This window comes from Anguilla rostrata, chromosome 11 (genome assembly GCF_018555375.3).
Source record: "Anguilla rostrata isolate EN2019 chromosome 11, ASM1855537v3, whole genome shotgun sequence".
NCBI classification, from domain to species: Eukaryota; Metazoa; Chordata; class Actinopteri; order Anguilliformes; family Anguillidae; genus Anguilla; species Anguilla rostrata.
The window spans coordinates 11,602,867-11,624,341 of record NC_057943.1 but is presented as its reverse complement, the minus strand read 5'-3'; the positions used below and the strand labels follow the sequence as shown (position 1 = coordinate 11,624,341).

Genomic DNA, 21,475 nt, shown 5'->3' with positions numbered 1-21,475 from the left:
TAAACTGCAGTGTAACTGCTTGGTTTGTCTGGGTGAAGAAGACATGACCGAGCATACTGGTAATGTATGTACTGTAATTCTTTTTTCCATATTGATTCTTTTGTCTTTAAATGTTTACCCATCGTAATTCTTCTCTGGTTGGTTTTCTGACAGGCTGCAACCAGCTTGACTGGTACATACCGCTACCAACTGTAATTCATCATACTGTAAGTGAAACTGTACATGGCAGCTTCAGATGAACTTAAGATGGTGTCTACCATCAACTGTGGGGGAAAAAACATTCAGTGAACAATTCAAATAATGGCACCACCCACAAAATACCTCCACCAACACTATTGTGTTTGTGCAAGCATTGTATGTATATATGTATGTACGGTATGTATGTATAGTGTATAACGTACACTTAACCTCAGAAAATTAATGATTCAGTACTTTAGAATCTGGAATTAGAATAATTATGAAAAGTACAAAGTGTTTTAATGGACACAATAAAAAGATACAATTCAACAAGAAAACAAAAGAGTAAACAAAAATTACAGTCAATAAAAAAATCACAGGTTATTTTTCATACCTTCTGCTGCCACTTTGGCATAGAGCCAAATCAGCATGATTGTAGTGTTGCAAAAACCTCCTTATTATATCAGTAACCTTTATTTAGCAGTTGGATACTGCTTAGCAGAAGTGCGATACAGGGTAATTATCATCTCCGCTAAATCCACCCCTCCCATATGGGTATTGTACTCCGTCACAATCTTCGCGCATGGAACACTTATCTTTAGGGATGCACCGAAATTTCGGTCACCGAAAATATTCGTCCGAAAATAGCACAAATAACACATTCGGTATTCGACCGAAAGAGTGAAAATGGCGAAATTTTTAACCGTATGTGTGTTTTTTTTTTTTTTGTAACAAAAGCATAGAAATAAATGTGACACTGTTTCGTTGCTCTCCTGCGGCTATTGATAACGCGTTCAAACAGTGCCGGTGTTGTAGCGAATTCAGTATCCACGAAACGAACTGATTCCCCTGTCCGTGCACGCGCGTCTCGCGCTTCGACTTTCATTTCAAACAGCGCCTTTTTGTGTGCATTTAGAACGGCTATTTCTCGCAGCATGCAGCTAGTAGCCTATTTTTACAGTTATTAGGTATTTTACATTTCCCTCGATTAATCAACAATCGGTACTGACTTATCTTTTGAAATTACGTTCGGTAGAAATGAAATATATATTCCACCTTTAGGCTACAGGTGAACATTTGTGGTTGGAAATCATGTTGGTTGAATGATGTGTGTTTTCTCCGTTTATTTTTTTAGTTATTGTATTCTTGTATTGTACAAAGGAAAATAATAAAGATCTTGAATTACCTCCCAAAAAGATTTTTACTGAATATGATATCAGCTTTCTGTGGAACATTCCCTGCCCTCTATGTCCATTACCCCAGTTAGGCCTATTGTGCTTTTTTAGTATAATGTCTGCTGGAAAGGACTGAATGTTCAATAGACTAATGAAAGTTTTTTCATCACCTTGTCGTTTTGTAATTTAATTTTGTCATTGAAAAGCATAAATCAAAAGCAAAATTGATTTAATTTATGCAATGGTACAAATGGGCAAATAAATGAAAAAATACCGGTATTCGGCCAAGTGTTTCCTTATTTTTGGTTTCGGTTTCAGCCAAGAATTTTCACACACAGGATTTTTTCGCACAGGAGCTTACCAGGGTGACTACTTTGTTGTCTGCCCATTTTACAACAGCAAGTTGTACATCATTGTCAGTGCGAAAGTCATAACTGCCTCTTCCTCTTCTGAATAGGTTGCGATCCTCTTCCAGACTACAACCCCTCAATCAGTTCTTCCGAATGGTACCCTAACTTCTGAGGCCCATACCCTCACTTAGATGGGTTATCAGAGGCAGAGAGGTGAAAAAGTTGTCGAAGTAGACAACACAGTCTCTGGGGTTCCTGATTGTTTTGCACAACTGCAGAACAACATTGGCACCTAACCCTTTGCATGGAGCAGGAGCACCATCAAATATAGACTTCCCTGTGTACACCATGAAGTCATACACAAAGCCAGACACCCCAGCTCGGACAAAGACCTTGAATCCCCATTTTTTGGGTTTGCTGGGTAAATACTGCCGCAGACTTCCAGCCTTTTTTCCTTTGTATGGCACCATCATTTTGTCAATTGAGAACTGGTTCTCGCTTTCAGCTTCCATGCACTTGCTTCTCATGTGGTCGAGTATAGGCCTTCTTTTCACCAGGGGGTCTTCACTGGCGTCAGAGGACATGTCTTGGAAGTGAAGCATCCTGGATGAACACTTGAAGCGTTTAACTGGCATAATATCTGCAACCTTATCATATCTTGCTTCTGCTGCCCAGTAATCCTCCACCGCAGGCATTTTTCTATTCCCATCATCAGCTTCATTCCAATGAAAGCTTTTATTTTGGTACTGGTGGTATTGATGCTGCATCCAGTGAGCTGACAGGCATACAGATTTGTCTGGTTAGCAATCATATCAAGGACCTCATCGTCAAAGAATAGAGAGAAGTATTACAGTGGAGTGGAGAGCTCATTTGGTTCAGTGAAATTGTTTGGTGTAGCAGTGGACTGGTGGTCAATCAATCAATCAATCAAATTTTATTTGTATAGCGTATTTTACAGCAGTTGTCACAATACGCTTTACTGACAACCCTGGCCTAAACCCACACAGGAGCAAGCCTAAGGCAACAGTGGCAAAGAAAAACTCCCTGTGGCAGATGGGAAGAAACCTCGGAAGGAACCAGGCTCAAGGGGGGAAACCCATCCTCCTCTGGTTGGCTCAGGGTGCCGACTGGTGACCAACATGTCAGTCAGTTTTATAGGGTTTATAATGAGGCTCAGATGATGGGTGGGGCCGGGTGGCGGTGATGGGGAGCAGCAGATGGCGACAGATGTGGGCAGGGTGGAGGCAATGACGAAAGAAGGGCTGGACCGCAGTGGTGGGGGAGACCAGACAACCCTCAAAGCACTCTCGAAGATTGGGGCAAGAGCCCCGCCGGCAGCGTGGGGAAGAAGGTAGAAATGGCAATTAGGGAATTTGCAATATAGCAGACAGTGAGTAAAGTGGCAGTAGTATGCATTGGGGGGGCCCCGCCAGGAGTAAGATATGGCTGCATAGATACTAGGACAGGGATGGAGAGCCCATGCAGTCATGAGGGGTGGACAATCATACCCACCTATCAAGAGCCAGCCCATGCAAAGTTGGGTCACAGCTGATTGACAGGTGACAGTAAGGAAAGGATTGCCACCCCACAAGGCTCTATGACTACAGGCTTCTCCCACCCTGTCTCCAGACTATAACTGATTATAAGCCTGAGCATAAAGGTGCATTTTAATCTAGACTAAAATATTGAGACCGAGTCTGACTCCTTTATACATTTTGGAAGCTGGTTCCACAGTAGTGGGGCTCTGTAGGAGAAAGCCCTACCACCTTTAAGGTTTTTGGGAATTCTTGGGACTACCAAGTAGCCTGCGTCTTGGGATCGGAGTGACCTTGTGGGCTTACAAAGTAGGAGCAGGTTAGTTATGTACACAGGTGCACGTCCATGCAGAGCTTTAAAAGTCAGTAGCAAAACCTTAAAATCTATCCTACGCTTAATGGGTAGCCAGTGAAGCGACGCTAGCACTGGTGTTATGTGCTCATACTTCTTAGTTCTGGTCAAGATACGAGCAGCTGCATTCTGCACAAGCTGGAGACTCTTTAACGAGTTATTAGGGCAGCCAGATAGCAGGGCATTACAGTAATCTAACCTAGATGTAACAAACGCATGGATCAATTTTTCAGCATCCCCAACTGACAGGAAATGTCTAAGTCAATTTTCCTCCAACTAAAAAGAAATACACATAATAAAAAGAATATCAATAATGTAGAAAAAGTATCTTGTTTTCCCACTTTCCCAAGGACAAATTTAGTCACTGTATTGTATTGTATTCTACTCTATTCTATCCCATCCCCCATTTACTCACTGTATTGTGTAGGACAGTTGTTGTTTCTCTGCAGTCCTCTCTCTGAGGGCTCAAATGCTTTATTTCTGCATAAGTTCCCAAATGAGTCTGTGTCTGTTACTTTCAACATTCCAACACTATCTTCCACTTCCCTTCAGGATCGCCAGACCCCTCATGCCAGATACCCATAATTCTAAGATCAAAGCTATAGATGACACTGGGGGGGGATTAACAACCTCCTTGCACATAGTGGAGGCATAGTAAGGAATGTTCATTCGCTGTTAACCACGCTCCTGGTGTGAACCCCCCACTGTGTGATATCTCTGGACTGCGCCAACTCTGCGCCTAGATGACTGCTGCGTATCCAGTGCCGGCACTAGTGTCCTTTGGGCCCGTATGCAAAGCGGGTGAAATGGGCCCTCCACAGAGAACAATATTGGGAAATTACCGAAGAGAGATAACCATGACGAAAGTATATGTTACCTTTACATAGAGCTGCAGTACCTCCACTTTGACGTTAGCCTATGTACCAGAATGCTTTTGAAAACAGTCACGCAATAATCAGGTTACTTTTAGTGGTGTAGTGGGGATTTTTTTAGTGGAGGAACGCTATTTTAATTACGTCATCACACATCGCGTTATAATAATAACAATAATAACAATAATAATAATATACTGTATTTATATAGCACATTATAATACAATGTCTTCTCAAGTTATGTGGGCATTAAGCATCTCTTATTTTCAGATAAAAACAGATGGATCAACAAACAATTACAAATGCCACAGACCCACACACACACACCCAACCAAATAGACTGTTAAGATAATCGCCAGATACAAAAGTGAGAAGGTAAACAAACTAGCTACAGCATTGCTTCATAACCACACAAATAATCCCAATTAAATAGCATTAGCAGACTGCAGAGTACACAGACAGGATCCGCGAACTAACTATCTAAGCGGTACACAGTTGCCGTGCGTGTTTGTTCTGGGATAACGTTAGCCTCCGTTTGAGTTGCATCTGACGCCAGTGACGTGGACGGTGTCGCCTCCGGTTGAGGTGCATTTACCGTGGATGGTTCAGGCTCCAGGGAAGCCTCAGCATGGGGTAACGTTACATCTGCCGATAGCATTACTAGCATCGTCACCAATAGAAACCGTGGGCGGCAAATTCGCCGCTGGTGCTGCGCCTGTGAACCACGTTGAATAAACCTTTTTGTCATTTCTAGCCTATTTTTCTGTATTTTCAAGTCTTCTGCATTGTCTTTTCGCTTTTGAAAGCCCGATTTTGACTTCTGCATTTTTGAGAAATAACTGTCAAGAAACGTGTAAACTAAATTAGCTAACGTTACTGTAATCTATGGTAAGTAATGCGCGCAGCCGCGATCAAATCATTCAATTAATGACAAGACAATAATGAAAGCTGCTATTGGACAGAGACCCCCTGCGGTTACCGGGCACGGCCTCATTATCAACATATTGTTCTCTGATTTGACAAAATGTGTGGTTACTTTTCAGAGCTGAGATGTTGCGAGTATTTGGCGCAAAGGCTATTCAATACATTTCACCCACCATTTCAACGGGCCCTGTGGGCCCCTGGTCAAGCTCGGGCCCCCGTGCAATTGCATACGTTGCATACCCGCTAGCGCCGGCTCTGTGCGTATCGCTACGGAGCACCACCGGCGACTAGTGGGCACCCTCAGTATTTCAAGGCCGCTTCATTCACACCAGCGAATGGAGGAAAGTCTACAATTACAATATCCAACAGGTCTGAAAAACTCAAAGTGAGTGCAGGCTATTAGAATATTACAGTATCGCGTTTCTGAGTTCGCTAGCCTGCACGACTTATAATTCTTAAAATAATAATTCTTCTTGAAATAATAATTCTTCTCGTAACCTGAACCAAAAGTAATCATGTTTGTTATGGGTATATTTTAATACGCACAACGAAAGTCGGGGTACAAAGTATATCCACCTTTCTTGCATTGCTAAATAATTATCCAACTAGATCAAAATTGAATTTCATTTATCAAAGTTATTGAAACCTGCCCCACAATGGGAACGGCGGACGTGATACGAAGGTGTGCCCTCCAAATAGCCAATGACAGCTCAGACCGCCCTATCCCAACCAGGTCTTAAGTGGCCACCGAGGCCACCTCTCTGCTTTCTATCTTTTTCAATTTTTCCTTTTCCTCCGTACCCGAGCCGTGGCTCACGTTGATTTTTAGGGAGCTACCCTAGCCTCGGTGTCCCCACCGAATAACCCTGGATCGCTGGACCGTTGGACTTAAGAGTGTTAGTACCGTTTCGGAACCGTGTCTTTACGCCTTGAAGTACCGACGGGCTCGTTGGGAGTTCGGTGTTGCCGACCAAGCTGGCCTGTCTAAAGCTGCATTTTCCAGCGCGTGGCTGCCTCAGCTGGGTCTCGGGGATCACTTTCTCCTCACTCTTTCCTCTCTTCCTCTCCTCTCCACACTCCGACTCGTAAGTAACGCCATACGAGGGTCAATTCCCGCTAAATAATTTAAAGTGTCGAGGTTGATAAAGGGTGATCTCCAGTTATTCTGGGTTCAGTATTCAGAGTGCTGTGCCATTAACAGGGTAGCTGAGGGTGACCCCCTAATAATTAAAATTGAAATAATAAAATAAATCAACTTAAATTGAATAACTCAACTAAGTTCAATCAACCTTATGACAACTGTATGATCAAGTGCAATATTACACTGACACCTATGTTAGTGTTTGACACAAACATACAGAATATACACTGCTGGCTGCCTCGTCTTCTTCTATAGTCCCACACACATCACTATAATACCTACAGTGCAATTCAGTATGTGCAGCCAAACCACTACAAACAACTTATGAGTTATATTTTGCTATTTTATCATATTGACTACCTATGTATTTTTGCTCTTTTGTTTGCTCTTTTGTTCTGGTGTGCTTCTGCCTCTGCCTCATCCTCTGAACCACTACTGTCCTCGCTGTTGCTGCTGCTGCTCATGCCACCATCCTGGCCCTTTTCATGAATTGCAACCTCGTCGTCCTCCTCACTTGTTCCCTCATCTGATTCTGATGATTCCGGTGAAAATAACTCAGAATTACGAGAAATAAAGTCGGAATTGCGAGAAATAAAGTCGGAATTGCGAGAAATAAAGTCGGAATTGCGAGAAATAGTCAGAATTGCGAGAAATAAAGTCGGAATTCCGAGAAATAAAGTCGCAATTCAGCAAACTTTTTTCTTAATGTGGCAGAGACGGGCTTCCATACACATACGGCTTCGTCTATTGTGTCTAAGATATAATCTTGAGGAAAAACATTTAAAATGTAGAAGGATAATTCAGAAGCACTCGCCACCAAATTTGCTTGTTGAAGATCTGTCCGCAGTATGTCGGGAGGCTATTTAATCAAGCTCTTTTTGAATTGATATGTAAATGTGTACCTTAGTGCAACGTCCTGGTTTGCATCAAGATCCTATTGTTGGAAAACAAAATTCCACGATACTTAACACGGAACCCCTTCAAATAAAACTACGAACATCTTTGAATTGCCGGAACATGCCGCCGAAAGACGGAGAGCTTGTCATTGACTTTAAACAGCTGAGTTTGATTTTAATTACAGGCTTTGTGATATTTTCGGAGGCGCTGACGCCGGATAACTTTAGAATCTAAATGCAAAGCATTGCGCCTGGTGTGACATCAGTGAACCTACAAGTTTGTATGATTTACATACAAACCAAATGGTAGCATTTAACGGAAGCTTGTCAAGATTTGAGAATGGGAGCGGAGCTCCATCATGACCTGGTGTTCCACGTTTGCCCTCAGTATATCATTGGTGGATTAGAAAAGTTGATTGTACGGCTTAACGCCTTATCCTGTTGCTTAGGTCTGATTTTTGTGTGTGCCAGTGCCAGTGCCACGGACTTTTTGATTTTTTTTTTTTTGGTGATTTCAGTTCACCCTTGCAATGATTAGTCATGGAAATATTGGCTATTTAATTTACAGCATTAGGCTATAAACGTTATGAAGAATGGCTGTATTTGTATGCTAGGCCTATGTCACTTTATTTCACGTGTGGAACATCAATTGCATGCATATGTGACCAATTTAAATCGATGTTTGCGAAAGATAGAATAAATAAATCAGGGTTCGGTGTGGTTTCAAGTTCACGTTACCCGATCTTAAAATGACCCAGTCTATTCATTGCGCCTACATCAAGTGACCGCAGGGCCTACGACAAAGCTCAGTGGGACTGTCAGGAGGTGAGCCTGACAAGCCGCCGGCTTCGCTGTGCTGGAATCACGGGGGAATTCATTAATTGGGGGCGGGGGAGCGGCGCAGCTGAGTTCCGTAGGCTATGTAATTAGTGATTTGTGCGGGTATAAAGGGGAGGCAAGTGGCAGTAGCCTACAGAGGAGAGACGTCGGATGGATGGATGGATGGATGGGGTTCCTCATGAGAGGATTTTTAGCTTCGGTTTTTCGCTTCTTTTTTTTTTGGTTTCGCTTTCGTTTGTTTTTGTATGAGTGTGTTGTCTCTTCTGTCTGGCGGTGGCTTCCTGGAAGGCGGTCCCGGAGGAGGAGGAACGCTGCAATGATCCTGTGAGGCGCTGCGCTGGCCCTGACGAGGGGGGCGAATGCAGCGATTCCCCACCTTGGCAGTAACGACGATCGGGACCGGGCCAGAGTGCGGGGTGCGGCGGTGCAGTCCGAGATATAGGCGAAAGCAGACCAGGACTGGAACCAGTGCCTGCTTCCTCCTGAATAGTGTGGGGTGCAGCGAGATCCTCGCGTGGCGGTCGGAGCACAGCGTGCAGAGTGTTCCGGGCCGCAGGCCAGAGGCCTAGAGATGAAGTGTGGACGGGCAGAAGGCAGGGCCGGCCCTAGGATTTCTGTGGCCCTAAACAATCTGTCGACTGGAGGGGCGCGTGCGCGTCGGGGCGGTTTCCATGGTCAAAATTCTTCTTGCATGTTATCAAATTCGGTTGCCTTTCCGTTTTTAAAATAATACCGCTAGTTTTGTGATACGGGAAGAATTGCGTAATTACGAAAATTACATTATTTACCTAAAGTAACATTGGATCGGGTGGGGCCCTAAGCAACCACATAGAGGGGGAAACCTGCAGTGGCCTACGTGTGTGCTGTGTGTGAGGGGAGTGTGCTCTTACCTGTGCTGGGGCTCCGTGGGAGGGAAGGGGTGTCATGGTTCTGTGTTTCCGTCTGTCTTTCCTTGTTGGGCCGTCAGATGGCGGCACTTCTGTTTTGTGTCCTGCTCCCCCTGTTTAATTGTATTATTACTTTCAATTATTCTATTGTTTTTGGGTTGTCTCGTTTTCCCTTCCCTCTCTGTGGCCTGATTGTTCATGGTGCCCTCCTGTGTCTCGTCAGTGTCTGGTCTAAGTTCCCTTCTTCCTTGGCTCAGGTGCTGGATCCTTGTTTGTTTTTTGGGTGCGTATTGGATTGTGACTCTGTTTTGCCGTGAGTGTTTTCCTCCCTGCCAGTGTTTTGTTATTGCCTTGTTTTTTTTTGTATTTCTGCATTTTCTCTGTTTCTGCGCATTAGGTTTTTTTTCTTCTCCTTTTGACTTGCCCTGCACGGCTTCGTTTTTGTTCCCTTGTTTTTTGTTCTAATTAAAAGCAACTTGCTTGGTTTTGCGTTCACTCTGTGGATTTTGGGTGTTTTTTGACTCCGCGTTTGGGTCCATTCCCCCGCCCACCTTGACAAGGGGGGTCATCGGCAGGTAGCGGGGTGTAGGAGTGGGGGGGAAGCAGTAAGGGCACGAGTTAGTTCGAGACCGTGGCGTACCCTACTTGTACATATTGTATAATGAAAAATTTGCCTTTTAGCCTACTTGCCTCGTCCTGGTTTCCTTGTGGTGGGTGGGTTCCTGTGGGAAAAGAAACCTGGTTGCTGTTGGGTGGCAGGAGCTAGCGTGTGCGACTCCCGAGAGGGCTCCCCCCCCCCCCTCGGATAGCCTATATAGCATTGTGAATACTAAGCTAGCAAACAATCTTTTATTTGTACGTCTTATTATAGTTAAGCGTAGCGATCATTAACTGAAACTAGCATAACTTCAGAAACTTCGGACGAGACTAGGCTTTAATTGCGGCAGTCTGCTGGAAGGGTAGATATTCTACTACGGGTTGAGGATGCATTTGGGTGGCGCTTGATCTGGCTTCTGGTCCACTTTTATTATTGAGCAGTTCCTGAAATAGGATACATCGTTTTATGCAAGTCTGCTGACTAGTGCTAGGCTACCACATTATTTTATTTAATGTTCTGTATTTTATTTTTCAAATTTGTCTTTTCCCCACTCGAAGACGTACGCTAGTCTATTTCTCTTTCAGGTAAGTAGGAAAATGTAGGCTACATAGGGCTCCTAGCTAGCCTGTACAGAATTTGCCGTACTAAAAGTCTTGTCATGTAACGCTGCTCATTTCTGCCTTAATGAGGGAGTTGAATTTTAGGTTGTTTTTTTCCCAGTGTGTTCGCAAAACCGCTTTATTTCCTAACTTTAATCGGTAGTCTTTTCTGCGTTGATTTCGGTTATTTTTTTATTCCGTGCGCTTTCCACAGGGAATTAGTAAGCCGTCATTTTTTCCAGGAACAGAAACTCTTGCATATCGTAGCTGAAGTCCTAGATTAAAAACGCATGGCATACGCCACTCTTACGAATTTGTGGTGAGGACTGTTGTAGGATAGCCTACTTCATTTGTGTCAGTTCGCGAGATATTTTAGCTTCAATCTCCCTAAAGGTTCTATTATCTGATTGATTAAGTAGTGTATTTCTGTTTTTTTTCTTCGCAGCCTGGAATGAACTTCGGCTTGAACGTCGGTAGACGAGTGCTCTCAAAAATGAGGTTTGTGAAGCGGCTTTACTGCAGTTCACCACCCAGTTCCATTTATCGACCTCGGTAGAATTTCCTCGGTAGAATTTCAGTTACTCGACACACTGTACGTGCTTTTTGAATCTTGTACGATCTGTTAATCAAGTTTCGTTAATTGCACGCCATCTTGCCATTGTGCAGAACTAGGTAGGTACTTCTAGGAATGAAGGAACCAATCAAAATTGAACGGTTTCTGGCGAATTCCATATGCGTAAAAATGATCCTACAGTCAGATAAGATTGAATTTGTGCCTAAGCACTGGGGTTGAATGAGGCCGTGTCCTATGTATGAATAGTTTCCTTGAGATTTCAAAATAAATAAGTGAATACAGAAATTATTATTGTTGTCGTTAAATCAATGGAACACAGCATCTGCTAAATTCATAAATATGAATGCAGTATTTATATTTATTCACTTGTTAATTTATCTGGAAGCAGGTAAAAAGTGGGACTTGCTTCTGAAAGGTTAAATTCCCAGGTGGGGTTTTGTCTTGCACCCTGGAAATTTACACTTAATATACAGTACTGGTCCTCAGCACTGGTTCTGGAGGGCTGCATGGTCTGCACAATTTTGCCAGCCTGTAATACAGCAATTTTAAGCTATTAATTACGCAGCAAGACCACAAAGAGCTTTACATGTTGTGGTGAGTAGCTGTGATGTATGTGCTGCTCTGTGCGCAGATTTTTTGATGTCTGTTAGTACCCAGGTAGCTGAGTTCTGGACACACATGCCTTTATGGAGAGTTTTGGATGGGAGGCTGGTGAAAGGGGTGTTGCAGTAATGTATGTGTATGAATATGAACGCATGTATTAGATCTTCAGCATCAATGAGGTTGAGAGATTGGTGGAGGCAAGCAATGTTGCAGTGCAATTTTTGTGATAGTTAATGTGAACTTTCAGTAGGAGAGTTTAGTCAAAATGACTCCAAGGTTGCAGACTTTGGTTGATGAAGCAACAGAGATGTCATCAATGGCGAAGCAAGACAAATCAGTGGGGTTTTTTTTTTTGAGGGTGGAAGCAGCATGTGTTTTGTTTTGTTGCAATTTAGCATTAGAAAATTAATAGATATCCAAATTTTTATCCAAGCTGGGAGTGAGGGAGTAGGTAGAACTGAATTTATTTGGTGCTAACCTATATCCCTGAATGTGTATGTGTGTATACATGTATAAATATAAAATGTAGGTATGTGAATGTCATCAGTATAGCAATGAAAGTGTAGAGCATGTTGATGGGGGATGTAACCAAGAGGGATCATTTACATGATAAATAGGTTGTTTTCTAGGAAGAAAAAAAACAAAACAAATACTGATAAAGAACAACAAATACAAAACAAGAGCCATTGGTTTTAGAAATGCATCTCTCAAAAGTGCCCTTCCTCTTTTACTAATTTACTAATTTTTTTGGGTCAGTTTGACCCAAATTGTGTCGTTTAACCAAAGGGTTGAAGTATGTTAATGGTAGCGCTCGCTTAAGTGGCTGTTTTTCTTTTATTTTTTGAAGGAATAGAATGTCCCGAGTTTCACAAGATATGCAGTACGCCTTCTTAGGCTGCTGCCATTTGCTGACTCACTGTAAGTTGACTCGATATCTACATTCTTACTGTCACACAGCAGAAAAAGCTACTTGTGGACCGCCAGTGATGCAATTTCAAAGTGCGAACAGGCAACGTCAGTTCTGAGGAAGGAGTAAAATGTGTAGCAAAGGCTCTGTCCAACCGTATTTAATATCTTCGTCTTTTATTCTTCTTTCATTGGCTACTGTATATTTGAATGTGAATTGCATCTGTTAAATGATCTGTTAAAAACATGGATGTGTAATATGCAGTTTTATGTCCAAATTGCCACTGACATGGCTATTTCAGTATGAGAATGTACTACTCAGTGGTTTGCACTTTGCACATTTAGGATAGCAGATATATTTTGAAAAGCAGTGTTTTGAAAAACGTTGTCATAACAGCATGAGTCGTATAAGAGTGCAGGGGTAGTCTTCAGTGGCTAAATGACATTCACATTGATAAACTATTTATTTATTTATTTAGGATCCCCATTAGCAATACGCAGTGTGCGGCTAATCTTCCTGGGGTCCGAACATAAAATACACACTATACATACAAGATTATTTAGTGAGACATAAAATCAAGCAGACAGAATAGTACGAAACGGTAACATTAGAAAAAATAAAATAAAAATAGTAACAAGAAGGGGATAGGAGAAAATACTGTTGGACTACATAAAGTATTGTAAATACAATGTAGGGATGGATGAGATGAATAAATTAATTGAACTGCATAACCAATATCTAAAATATAATTTCTGTGATTTTCAACAACTTTTCAGTGACTGCTCCGTTATCCAATATTTCCCGACAAAATTGACCAGCCATATTCATAGCAGCTGTAATTTTCTGCATAAACCCACGATGAAAAAAACATTTAATTTCTTCTTACTCGCCCCCCCCTCTCACGCCATTTAATTTTCAAAAGCGATTAGGAGTAACTTACTTCAAACCTGTTCTGTAAGATTTCTCGGAAGCACTCGTCAGCCTTTCCGGATGGCCCACCTCTTTTTCTGTTGTCATATAAATTTGAGCAAGGTTGCTTCTCTGTGTTTCAGCAACATTTCATGTATTCGGTGATGTCAGAAGTCTTCTCCCATTTCACCCTTTGTATGCCCTGCAAGCCATTGTCCTCTTGTGTACTCACCTGTCCCAGTAAATACACCATTAAAGTCTTTGCGTCCATAGACCACGAGTCCAGAGGTCTCTGTTTGGGACTGGGCCAGTGTGTCCACGTTTCTGTGTGACATCATCGTGCTCATGGCAACGGAGATTGAAAGACCATGCCACAGAATCTGTCACTATCCAAACTTTAGATCATCTACCCTACAGACAAATTCGGCTATTTAAGAGGGGTAAACAGGCCTATGTGCCTGTACATGAATGTTGCTTACCCGAACATGACTCTAAACACAAATAAGCATGGCAGCTAACATTGTTTCAGTATATGTGAATACTGAAACATGAGTTTAACTGGAACAAAAAATAATTTTACACAAATAATAGCCTACACTATTCTGTAATTTGAAGTGAATGTACATTATGTAGCATAATGCCTGTACAATCCTTTGAGATTTTGTTTTTCTGTTTCTTTAGGCTGTGTCATAGAGTATTGTATGGTCTGTGTGGGTGTGTCATCCTGCTACTATTTTTGCTCATTGGAGCATCTGGAAGGTAAGCATGTTTCTTTGACCATGCAAGAATAAATATTAATATATATATATATATATGTATACACACAAAAAATTATAAATAATTTAAGTACATGTGTGCATTTTCATTCTGTATTCTCTACTGTGATATACACTGCCTGGCAAAAAAAAAAAATTGCCGTTTGGATTTTTGGACAGTGCCCAATGTATAACCCTCTGGAGGCAGTGTTATGATCTGGGGTTGCTTGAGTTGGTCAGGTCTAGGCTCAGCAGCATTATGCGGCAATAAAATGAAGTCAACGGAGTACCTGAATGTACTGAATGACCATGTTATCCCATCAATGGACAACTTTTTCTTCCCTGACGGCACGTGCATATTCCAGGACGACAATGCCAAGATTCATCGGGCTCAGAGTGGTTCTGGGAGCATGATGAATCATTTTCGCACATGAACTGGCCACCAGAGTCCTGACCTTAACCCCATTGAAAGTCTTTGGGATGTGCTGGAGAAGACTTCACGGAGTGGTTCGACTCTCCTGTCGTCAATACAAGATCTCGGCCAAAAATTAATGCAATTCTGGACGGAAATAAATGTGACGTTGAATAAGGTTGTCGAAACAATGCCACAATGAATGCGCGCCGTAATCAAAGCTAAAGGCGGTCCAACGAAATATTAGTATGCAACTTTTTTTTTTGGCCAGGCAGTGTATATTATTATTATTATTGTTTTGCTGTAATGTGATTCTCCAGACATCTCTTACCAAATCAATGGACAGTGTTACATATCTCAGTTCTGGAATTGTTTTTAATGAAATCGTTCTTATACCCATGAGCTCTACATTTGTGTAAAGCAGCTACATACACAAGCACTGCTATACACTACCACATAGCAGTAGTTGTACATTAGTGTACAGCAGTTTGCAATTTTTTAGAAGGCATTTTAGTTTTATATGTAGAACAATTTTGGCCATTAAGGACAAAAACTATACATGACCAAAATTGTTCTTCATACAAAACTAAAATGCAAAATATACTAAACTAAAAAAATTCTAAACTAAAGAAATTCTTAAACTGCTTGTTACGTGATCATTGTCAAAATGCGCAATATGTTGGCAAACCATTAAATTCCCACGGAGGGAGCACTGATGCCCAACTGGTGTAAGCACACAGTTCAAAATCCATGCAGAGTCGTGATCCTCGAAGTTGTTTGTTGAAACAACTTAATTTATTTCCCATGTGTTCCTCTGAAACAATGCTGATTTCCTGTTGTTTACAAGACAGTTTCTTAGTTAACTGTGTGTCCTTCAGTTGCCTTAGATTGTTTAAATGCTTTTGGGTGTTAACATAAATAACAATGTCATTCCTTTATCAAAAGGCCTTACATTTCACAAATTAAATAAATTTTGTTTAAGTTGGTTTTCTTCGACACATTTTGACTGTTATATTATCAAAAATGGGAAAACACTTAACAAATTACAAACATAAACAAATGTTGCAGGGAAGATACATGATTCATAGGAGAAAACTAAGATGTGCCATGTTTTAAATTGTCCGTCTGTTCTAATTTTCAGGTTTTTTGAAAGTGCTGTGAGAGAATTCCGTTCACCTCCAGGTACAAAGCTACAAACCGAATACAATGTAGACAGCTCCCTAGATCTCCGGTGAGTCACATGACCAGAACAGTGGGCTGTGCATTTACAGGCTTTTAGTATTTATCCCTCTCTTCCTTGTACTGTGTTCAGCCCTATGGTTCAGCCTTCACTTTTTGTTATTCATTTTTTTATTAAATAATGTTTGTTATTGATAAACTAGTGGCCCTGGCCAATTTTAATTAATTAATGTTTAAGATTAAGATGAGCGTCCTGCTCCTAGTCTGCCTTTATTTTGTATTCTTTGCTTTATTCTGATTGGTAGAAATCAGAGAGGGTTTTTGGCAGAGAAGAGACCACAGCTGAGAGAGTTCAATTTCCTGGGTCCTGGTTCCGTTTCTTTAGTGTGGAAACTGAAATACCCAACATACCACTATGCCACCAATTTAAACATAACTTGTGGCCTGTGGATTTAAAAGAATCTTATTTTATCGTTATCTGCAGTTAACTTTCTCAGTGACTCATTGAGGGTGGGACCCTCATTTGCAACGGTGTCAAGGTACAATAAAACTAAAAGGAGAAAAAGAATAATACATTAGAGAAGAGGAGTAATGACAGGCATCTGTTGAAATGGTTACAATTCAAATGAACAAGATTCAAGATCAAAAATATCCCTGTGTTACAACAGAACCAAGCTTCAGTGTTTTTTTTGCTGTTCCTTCCTGGTATGAGTGGCAGAGAATTTAAAAGCTGTTCCAAGTTCAGAGTTAACTTGAGGTACATGGAGCATTAGGCAGTCCTGAGAGCATGTTTAATGATTTCCAGTATTCCAAACCAAGAGTGATGACCGAGAGTTTACAGAGAAGGGCTTTATAAATTAACATAAACCAGTGCTGATCTCTCCTTGTTGAGAGGGCCAACCTACTTTTTTATATACTATGCAGTGATGTGTATCACCAGTAATAGATCTAAGAGCTGTATGGTAGACAGTATCTAAAAGCTTGAGGGTAGAAGCAGCTGCAGATGTCCCCATAATCAAGGCAGACAGAAAAATCAATTTGACTTTGTCTTCTTTCTACTGAAAGTAGTCTATTTTCCTTGAATGTTTAACTAGGTTTCAATATGGGTTTTAAAAATGATTTTCATCAACCCAGATAAATAAATATTTATAGCGGGGGACTCTTTCAGTTAGAATACCATTAAGAGTATGAATCTGGGGGTTGTCATAGTCAATTTTCCTGGCTCTGGAGAACAGCATGTATTTAGTTTTATTGGCATTTAATACAAGTTTAATGTGCACTGGTGCTTTTTGCAGAGCATCAAAGGTGTGTTGCAGCTTTTCTGCAGCCAGTTGTGAAGAATGTGAACAACAGTAAATAACAGCATCTTATGCATAGAAAGCCTGTTTTTTGTGATGCTTGTCATAGATGCAGTATCATCTGCATTTAAAAAAATGATGCCTTGTCATTACCTCCTTTTTTTTCTCAATTCTTTCCCTTCTCACAGGTCCCGAACTGATGTGACTACTTGCACTGACTGGGGAGCACCCATTATGTGGGATGGGATGTTTGATCCTAACATCTACGATGAGCATCACAAAAAAATGGGCAGCACTGTTGCACTGACAGTATTCGCCATTGCGAGGTTAGCATTAATTGTGAGAGTGATGGGCTTGTCTGCACTGACGAGCCCAGGTTGCAGTTTAAAGTGATGGGTTTTTCAGTGTGTTAGAAAATGGCAGATAAATGTTCTGACTGTGAGAAGTTAGGAACTTGTTCCAACGCTGCATACATTACTAACGCCTACCAACACCACCATTGTAATGAGCTGTGCATTTCTGTGTGCTTTTCCCAGATACCTGGAATTGTACCTGATGGATTTCCTGACCTCGGCAGAACGTCACTTCATGGTGGGTTTACCGGTGACGTACTACGTGTTCACCGATGCCCCTGAGAACGTGCCGGGGCTCCACCTGATGGCAGGGAGGACCCTGGAGATTGTACCGGTCAAGCGGCACGAGCGCTGGCAGGACATCTCCATGATGCGCATGAAGACCATTGCGGACGCTATCCAGACACGCATCCGGCACCGGCACCGGTACATCTTCTGCCTGGACGTGGACCAGGTCTTCGTGGGTCGCTTCGGCTCGGAGGCCCTTGGGGAATCGGTGGCCCTTCTGCACTCTTCCTTCTACAACACCCCCCAGGAAAGGTACACCTATGACCACAACCCGAACTCCACGGCCTACATGGAGAAGGGGGACTTCTACTACCACGCGGCTGTCTTCGGGGACACGTGGCAGAGTGTGGCGAACCTGACAGACAGCTGTCACCAGGGCATAATGGCAGACAAGAGGAACCAGGTGGAGGCTCTGTGGCACGATGAGAGCCACCTTAACAAGTACTTTTGGCTCCACAAGCCCAGCAAAGTGCTCTCCCCAGAGTATTGCTGGAACTTACAGAATGGCTTCAGCAAAGAAATACACGTTCAGCGCCTGCGCTGGGGAGAGAAACACGACGACAGGAGGACCTAGGGGTAGGATGGACCAAAAAAAAAGCATTCCTTGCACTCTTGCATTACTTGCGATACAACAAATGCACACTTACAACATCGCATTTATCAGATTGAGAACTTTGCAATTTAAAAAAAAATCAATTTAAAAAAAGATTTCAGTAATCGGCACAAAACCGAAACCTGAACTGTACACAACTGTAAACAGCACCGTAACATCCTCCATGGACCTAATAGAAAATAAGATTCTACACAATCAACCTTTACAGCTGTTAATGTCACTGTTGGTATGATTTCAAAAGGGTTACTATTTGGCATGAATCTATTGCAGATAACTGTTGTTGACTTTCAACAGGTAGAAAGCTTAAACTTTCTATGGGGAAGACCTTTGAAAACCACTCCACCGCCATCTTAATTGTCTGCAGATAGTGTCTGTAACTCACAGGATGAATATACAGTAAGAAATCAACCCAGTGCTTGACCTTTCCATCAGGAATGCTTTAATGAATCCACAGCAGTGTTACCTTTTGTAAACTGTTTTAAAGGACCATGCTGTTGTAAGTGCACCCTCTGCGTCCCCTGCACCATTGGCAACCCCCTATTTCCGGTTCTGTCGCGATTGTTGTGTATCGACCCCTTATTGGATACATGCTATCACATGATTGTGTACTTTGAAAATGTTGCACTTGCGGCAGCCTCACTAGCATGTGAGCTAGTAGCCAAGATGGCTACCTAAGTATCTAGCAATTACACAGATAGCGAACGTTGCTAAGATGGCTAGAAAATAGCTATCGGTTGTGAATTACACAGATAGCGAACGTTAGCTAGCTAGATGGATGCATGTATAAACCTAACGGGATAAACATTTTCATTAAACCCAAAAAGTTCCTATCTAGCTAAAGTGCCTACTTTGCCATTTAGCATCCATTTTAGCTTGCAGCACTATAACTTTAGCCAGCAGGCTAGTAGTGATAATAAATTATGTGAATGAGTAGGTCTACACAATCATGTCATTGTACCCAGTAAGGGGTCAACACATCACAATCCCAATGGTGCAGGGGACAAAGACATGTACTTACACTGGTATTTTGGGTATTAAAGCCCATTTACTATAAATTTTCAGCAAATAGTCATGTCAGGGTTAAGAAGACATGGAAGTTTGAATTTAATTTGTAAAACAGTCTTTTCTCCATGGAATACCTTCTGGCAGAAAAACATTCTGCTTTCAGGAAATGTGTTACTAACAATAAAACTCAACATAACTTCAGAGAATGTCATTAATTGATTAGCCATCCATGCTTTAAAATTCATTATTATGCAACGATGAAGTAACTTTGACAAAAAATTATTTGGACATCATTTCCGGAATGATGGATTCTCAAGCAACTTTTAAAGTTTCGGCAAGTTGATATTCATACCGTTCGGAAATGAATGGAAACAAATGGCTGCCTGAAAGGTAAACAAATTGTTGGAGAAAAACTAGCTAATTCTACTAGCTAGCTAAAACTAAAGCTGTTGTATGTCTTGTGGCAATGTAAAGTATGCCTACACAAAATTTGTACTAAATGGGCTTTTTATGTCCAAAATACCGGTAGATCGGTTAAACAGGAAGCATCTGGCTGGAAAGCACAGCTTACTGTTTCCATGTCCAGTTCCCTCCCCTATAAAGAGGTCAGTACTGCTGGACTATCACTAATGGAAATACACATTTTAGTGTGCTAGTGTCCATTTGTAATGCCAGGACAGGAATGAAATTCAAATTCTGTTCATTTCATGTTACCACTCCCACACCTACTTTGTGCTTGTAACTATCAAGGTTATGTCTTCAAAGAGTGGCTAGTACTTGCTGTTAATATGCTACCGTACCAAAGAGAGAGATTTTTTTTTTTTAAATATCAGGCCAATATCATCCAGATACTCTCTTGTGTATTCTAAATTTACATGGATATGACACGTCTAATTATATGAATAAATACTTAACACAAGGCCACTTTTTTCTTCTGGCACTTTAGGGTGTCTTATCAGCAATGATCTCTTCCATGCCAAATGCAATAGGAGAAGCTTGTCATATGAGGCTAGAGATACTTGATAGGTTTTGCAAGAGGTTACGCAGATGTCACGGTAACAGCTTTAATAATCTTTTAGTTTCCTGGAAAGAAAGAAAAAAGTGTGGAATGAAGAGATTCGGCATTCTATTAATATTTAATGTATTTTATTCTTGTAGAGTATTTAAACAGAATTTCACCTTCTGTCCTGTGGATTTTAGGTGCTGTATCCAGGTTATTCAATTACTCCTGGGATATTTTTATTTTCATCCTTTTTAGTGTTTGATGCACTGTGTAACAGAATGTAATGAAATTTTATCTATTATAATGAATTCTTTAAGAATCTTGAGATTGGAATGTATTTTTAGGTGGATATAAAATATGATAGCCTTAAACTCATGTGTTTGGTGAAGAAGTGCATTGTGTATGAGTTTCTGTGTGTCCACTGCACTATGGTGTAACTTGAGCCAAACCTTTCCTTGCCAGTAGGTGGTCATGTTCGAATGAAGAAAATTTTAATGGCAAATTTGTGGAACCTGTTTTTTTTTTTTTGTGCCTCCACCACAATGGATGATGTGATCACATCTTGGATCTGGGCCAAGGATTAGAATATTCCATTTTTAGAGATACAAGTTTTAACCTTTTACCTTTTGTGTCTAGTCTGCTCTCTGTGTAGCTAGCTTACTAAGCTCAGGAAGCAAAGGCCTGTCTATCTAATACATCTTGTAGGCTATATTTGTCCACCTACAGAACTGACCTCTGGCCTTCATCACTGAAAACCTTAAAGGTACTGCATGGCCATCTTGATCTAATCAAAACTTGATGCAGATTGTACAGTACAATTGAGAAATAGGCTGCATGTGTTGTGTATGCTAAATGTATAGTAAGTACCTAGAGAGACATTTGTTTTATCAGGTGATTACCACTTAAAATGTTCTTGTGTAATAAATCTGACATGCACTGGGGAATGTAATACTGACAAAAATTGGAGAATAAAGAGATTTAGAATTAAACTGCAGTGTAACTGCTTGGTTCGTCTGGGTGAAGAAGACATGACCGAGCATACTGGTAATGTATGTACTGTAATTCTTTTTTCCATATTGATTCTTTTGTCTTTAAATGTTTACCCATCGTAATTCTTCTCTGGTTGGTTTTCTGACAGGCTGCAACCAGCTTGACTGGTACATACCGCTACCAACTGTAATTCATCATACTGTAAGTGAAACTGTACATGGCAGCTTCAGATGAACTTAA

General features: G+C 41.4%; 2 protein-coding genes and 1 long non-coding RNA gene across 3 annotated transcripts in view; 2 read left to right on the top strand and 1 right to left on the bottom strand.

Annotated features, from left to right (window-relative positions):
• The window catches only part of LOC135233920 (alpha-1,3-galactosyltransferase 2-like), a 31,769-nt gene extending 10,535 nt beyond the window's left edge, over positions 1-21,234 (top strand). Inside the window, exon 8 of the mRNA XM_064297899.1 lies at positions 20,848-21,234. The gene's annotated coding sequence lies outside the window, so the exon portion shown is untranslated. The remainder of the gene's footprint in view (positions 1-20,847) is intronic.
• LOC135233921 (uncharacterized) lies at positions 2,621-5,828 on the bottom strand. Its single transcript, XR_010323990.1, has 2 exons — positions 4,202-5,828; positions 2,621-3,621 (listed from the first exon to the last, which is right to left on the bottom strand). It is a non-coding gene; the product is annotated as an uncharacterized LOC135233921 (long non-coding RNA).
• On the top strand, positions 12,093-20,060 carry LOC135235057 (alpha-1,3-galactosyltransferase 2-like). The gene is made up of 6 exons (XM_064300256.1): positions 12,093-12,107; positions 12,377-12,441; positions 14,021-14,098; positions 15,648-15,737; positions 17,172-17,309; positions 17,520-20,060. The coding sequence occupies exons 1-6, from the start codon at positions 12,093-12,095 to the stop codon at positions 18,196-18,198; spliced, it is 1,065 nt and encodes a 354-aa protein (XP_064156326.1). The 3' UTR covers positions 18,199-20,060.
• Positions 21,235-21,475: the final 241 nt, after the last annotated feature.

What these genes read in the sequence shown, in the direction of transcription:
- LOC135235057 (XM_064300256.1), top strand. An exon ending in CTGCCATTTGCTGACTCACT is followed by an intron (nt 12,442 to 14,020) that starts GTAAGTTGACTC and finishes CTGTTTCTTTAG; the next exon opens with GCTGTGTCATAGAGTATTGT. An exon ending in GACAGCTCCCTAGATCTCCG is followed by an intron (nt 15,738 to 17,171) that starts GTGAGTCACATG and finishes CCCTTCTCACAG; the next exon opens with GTCCCGAACTGATGTGACTA.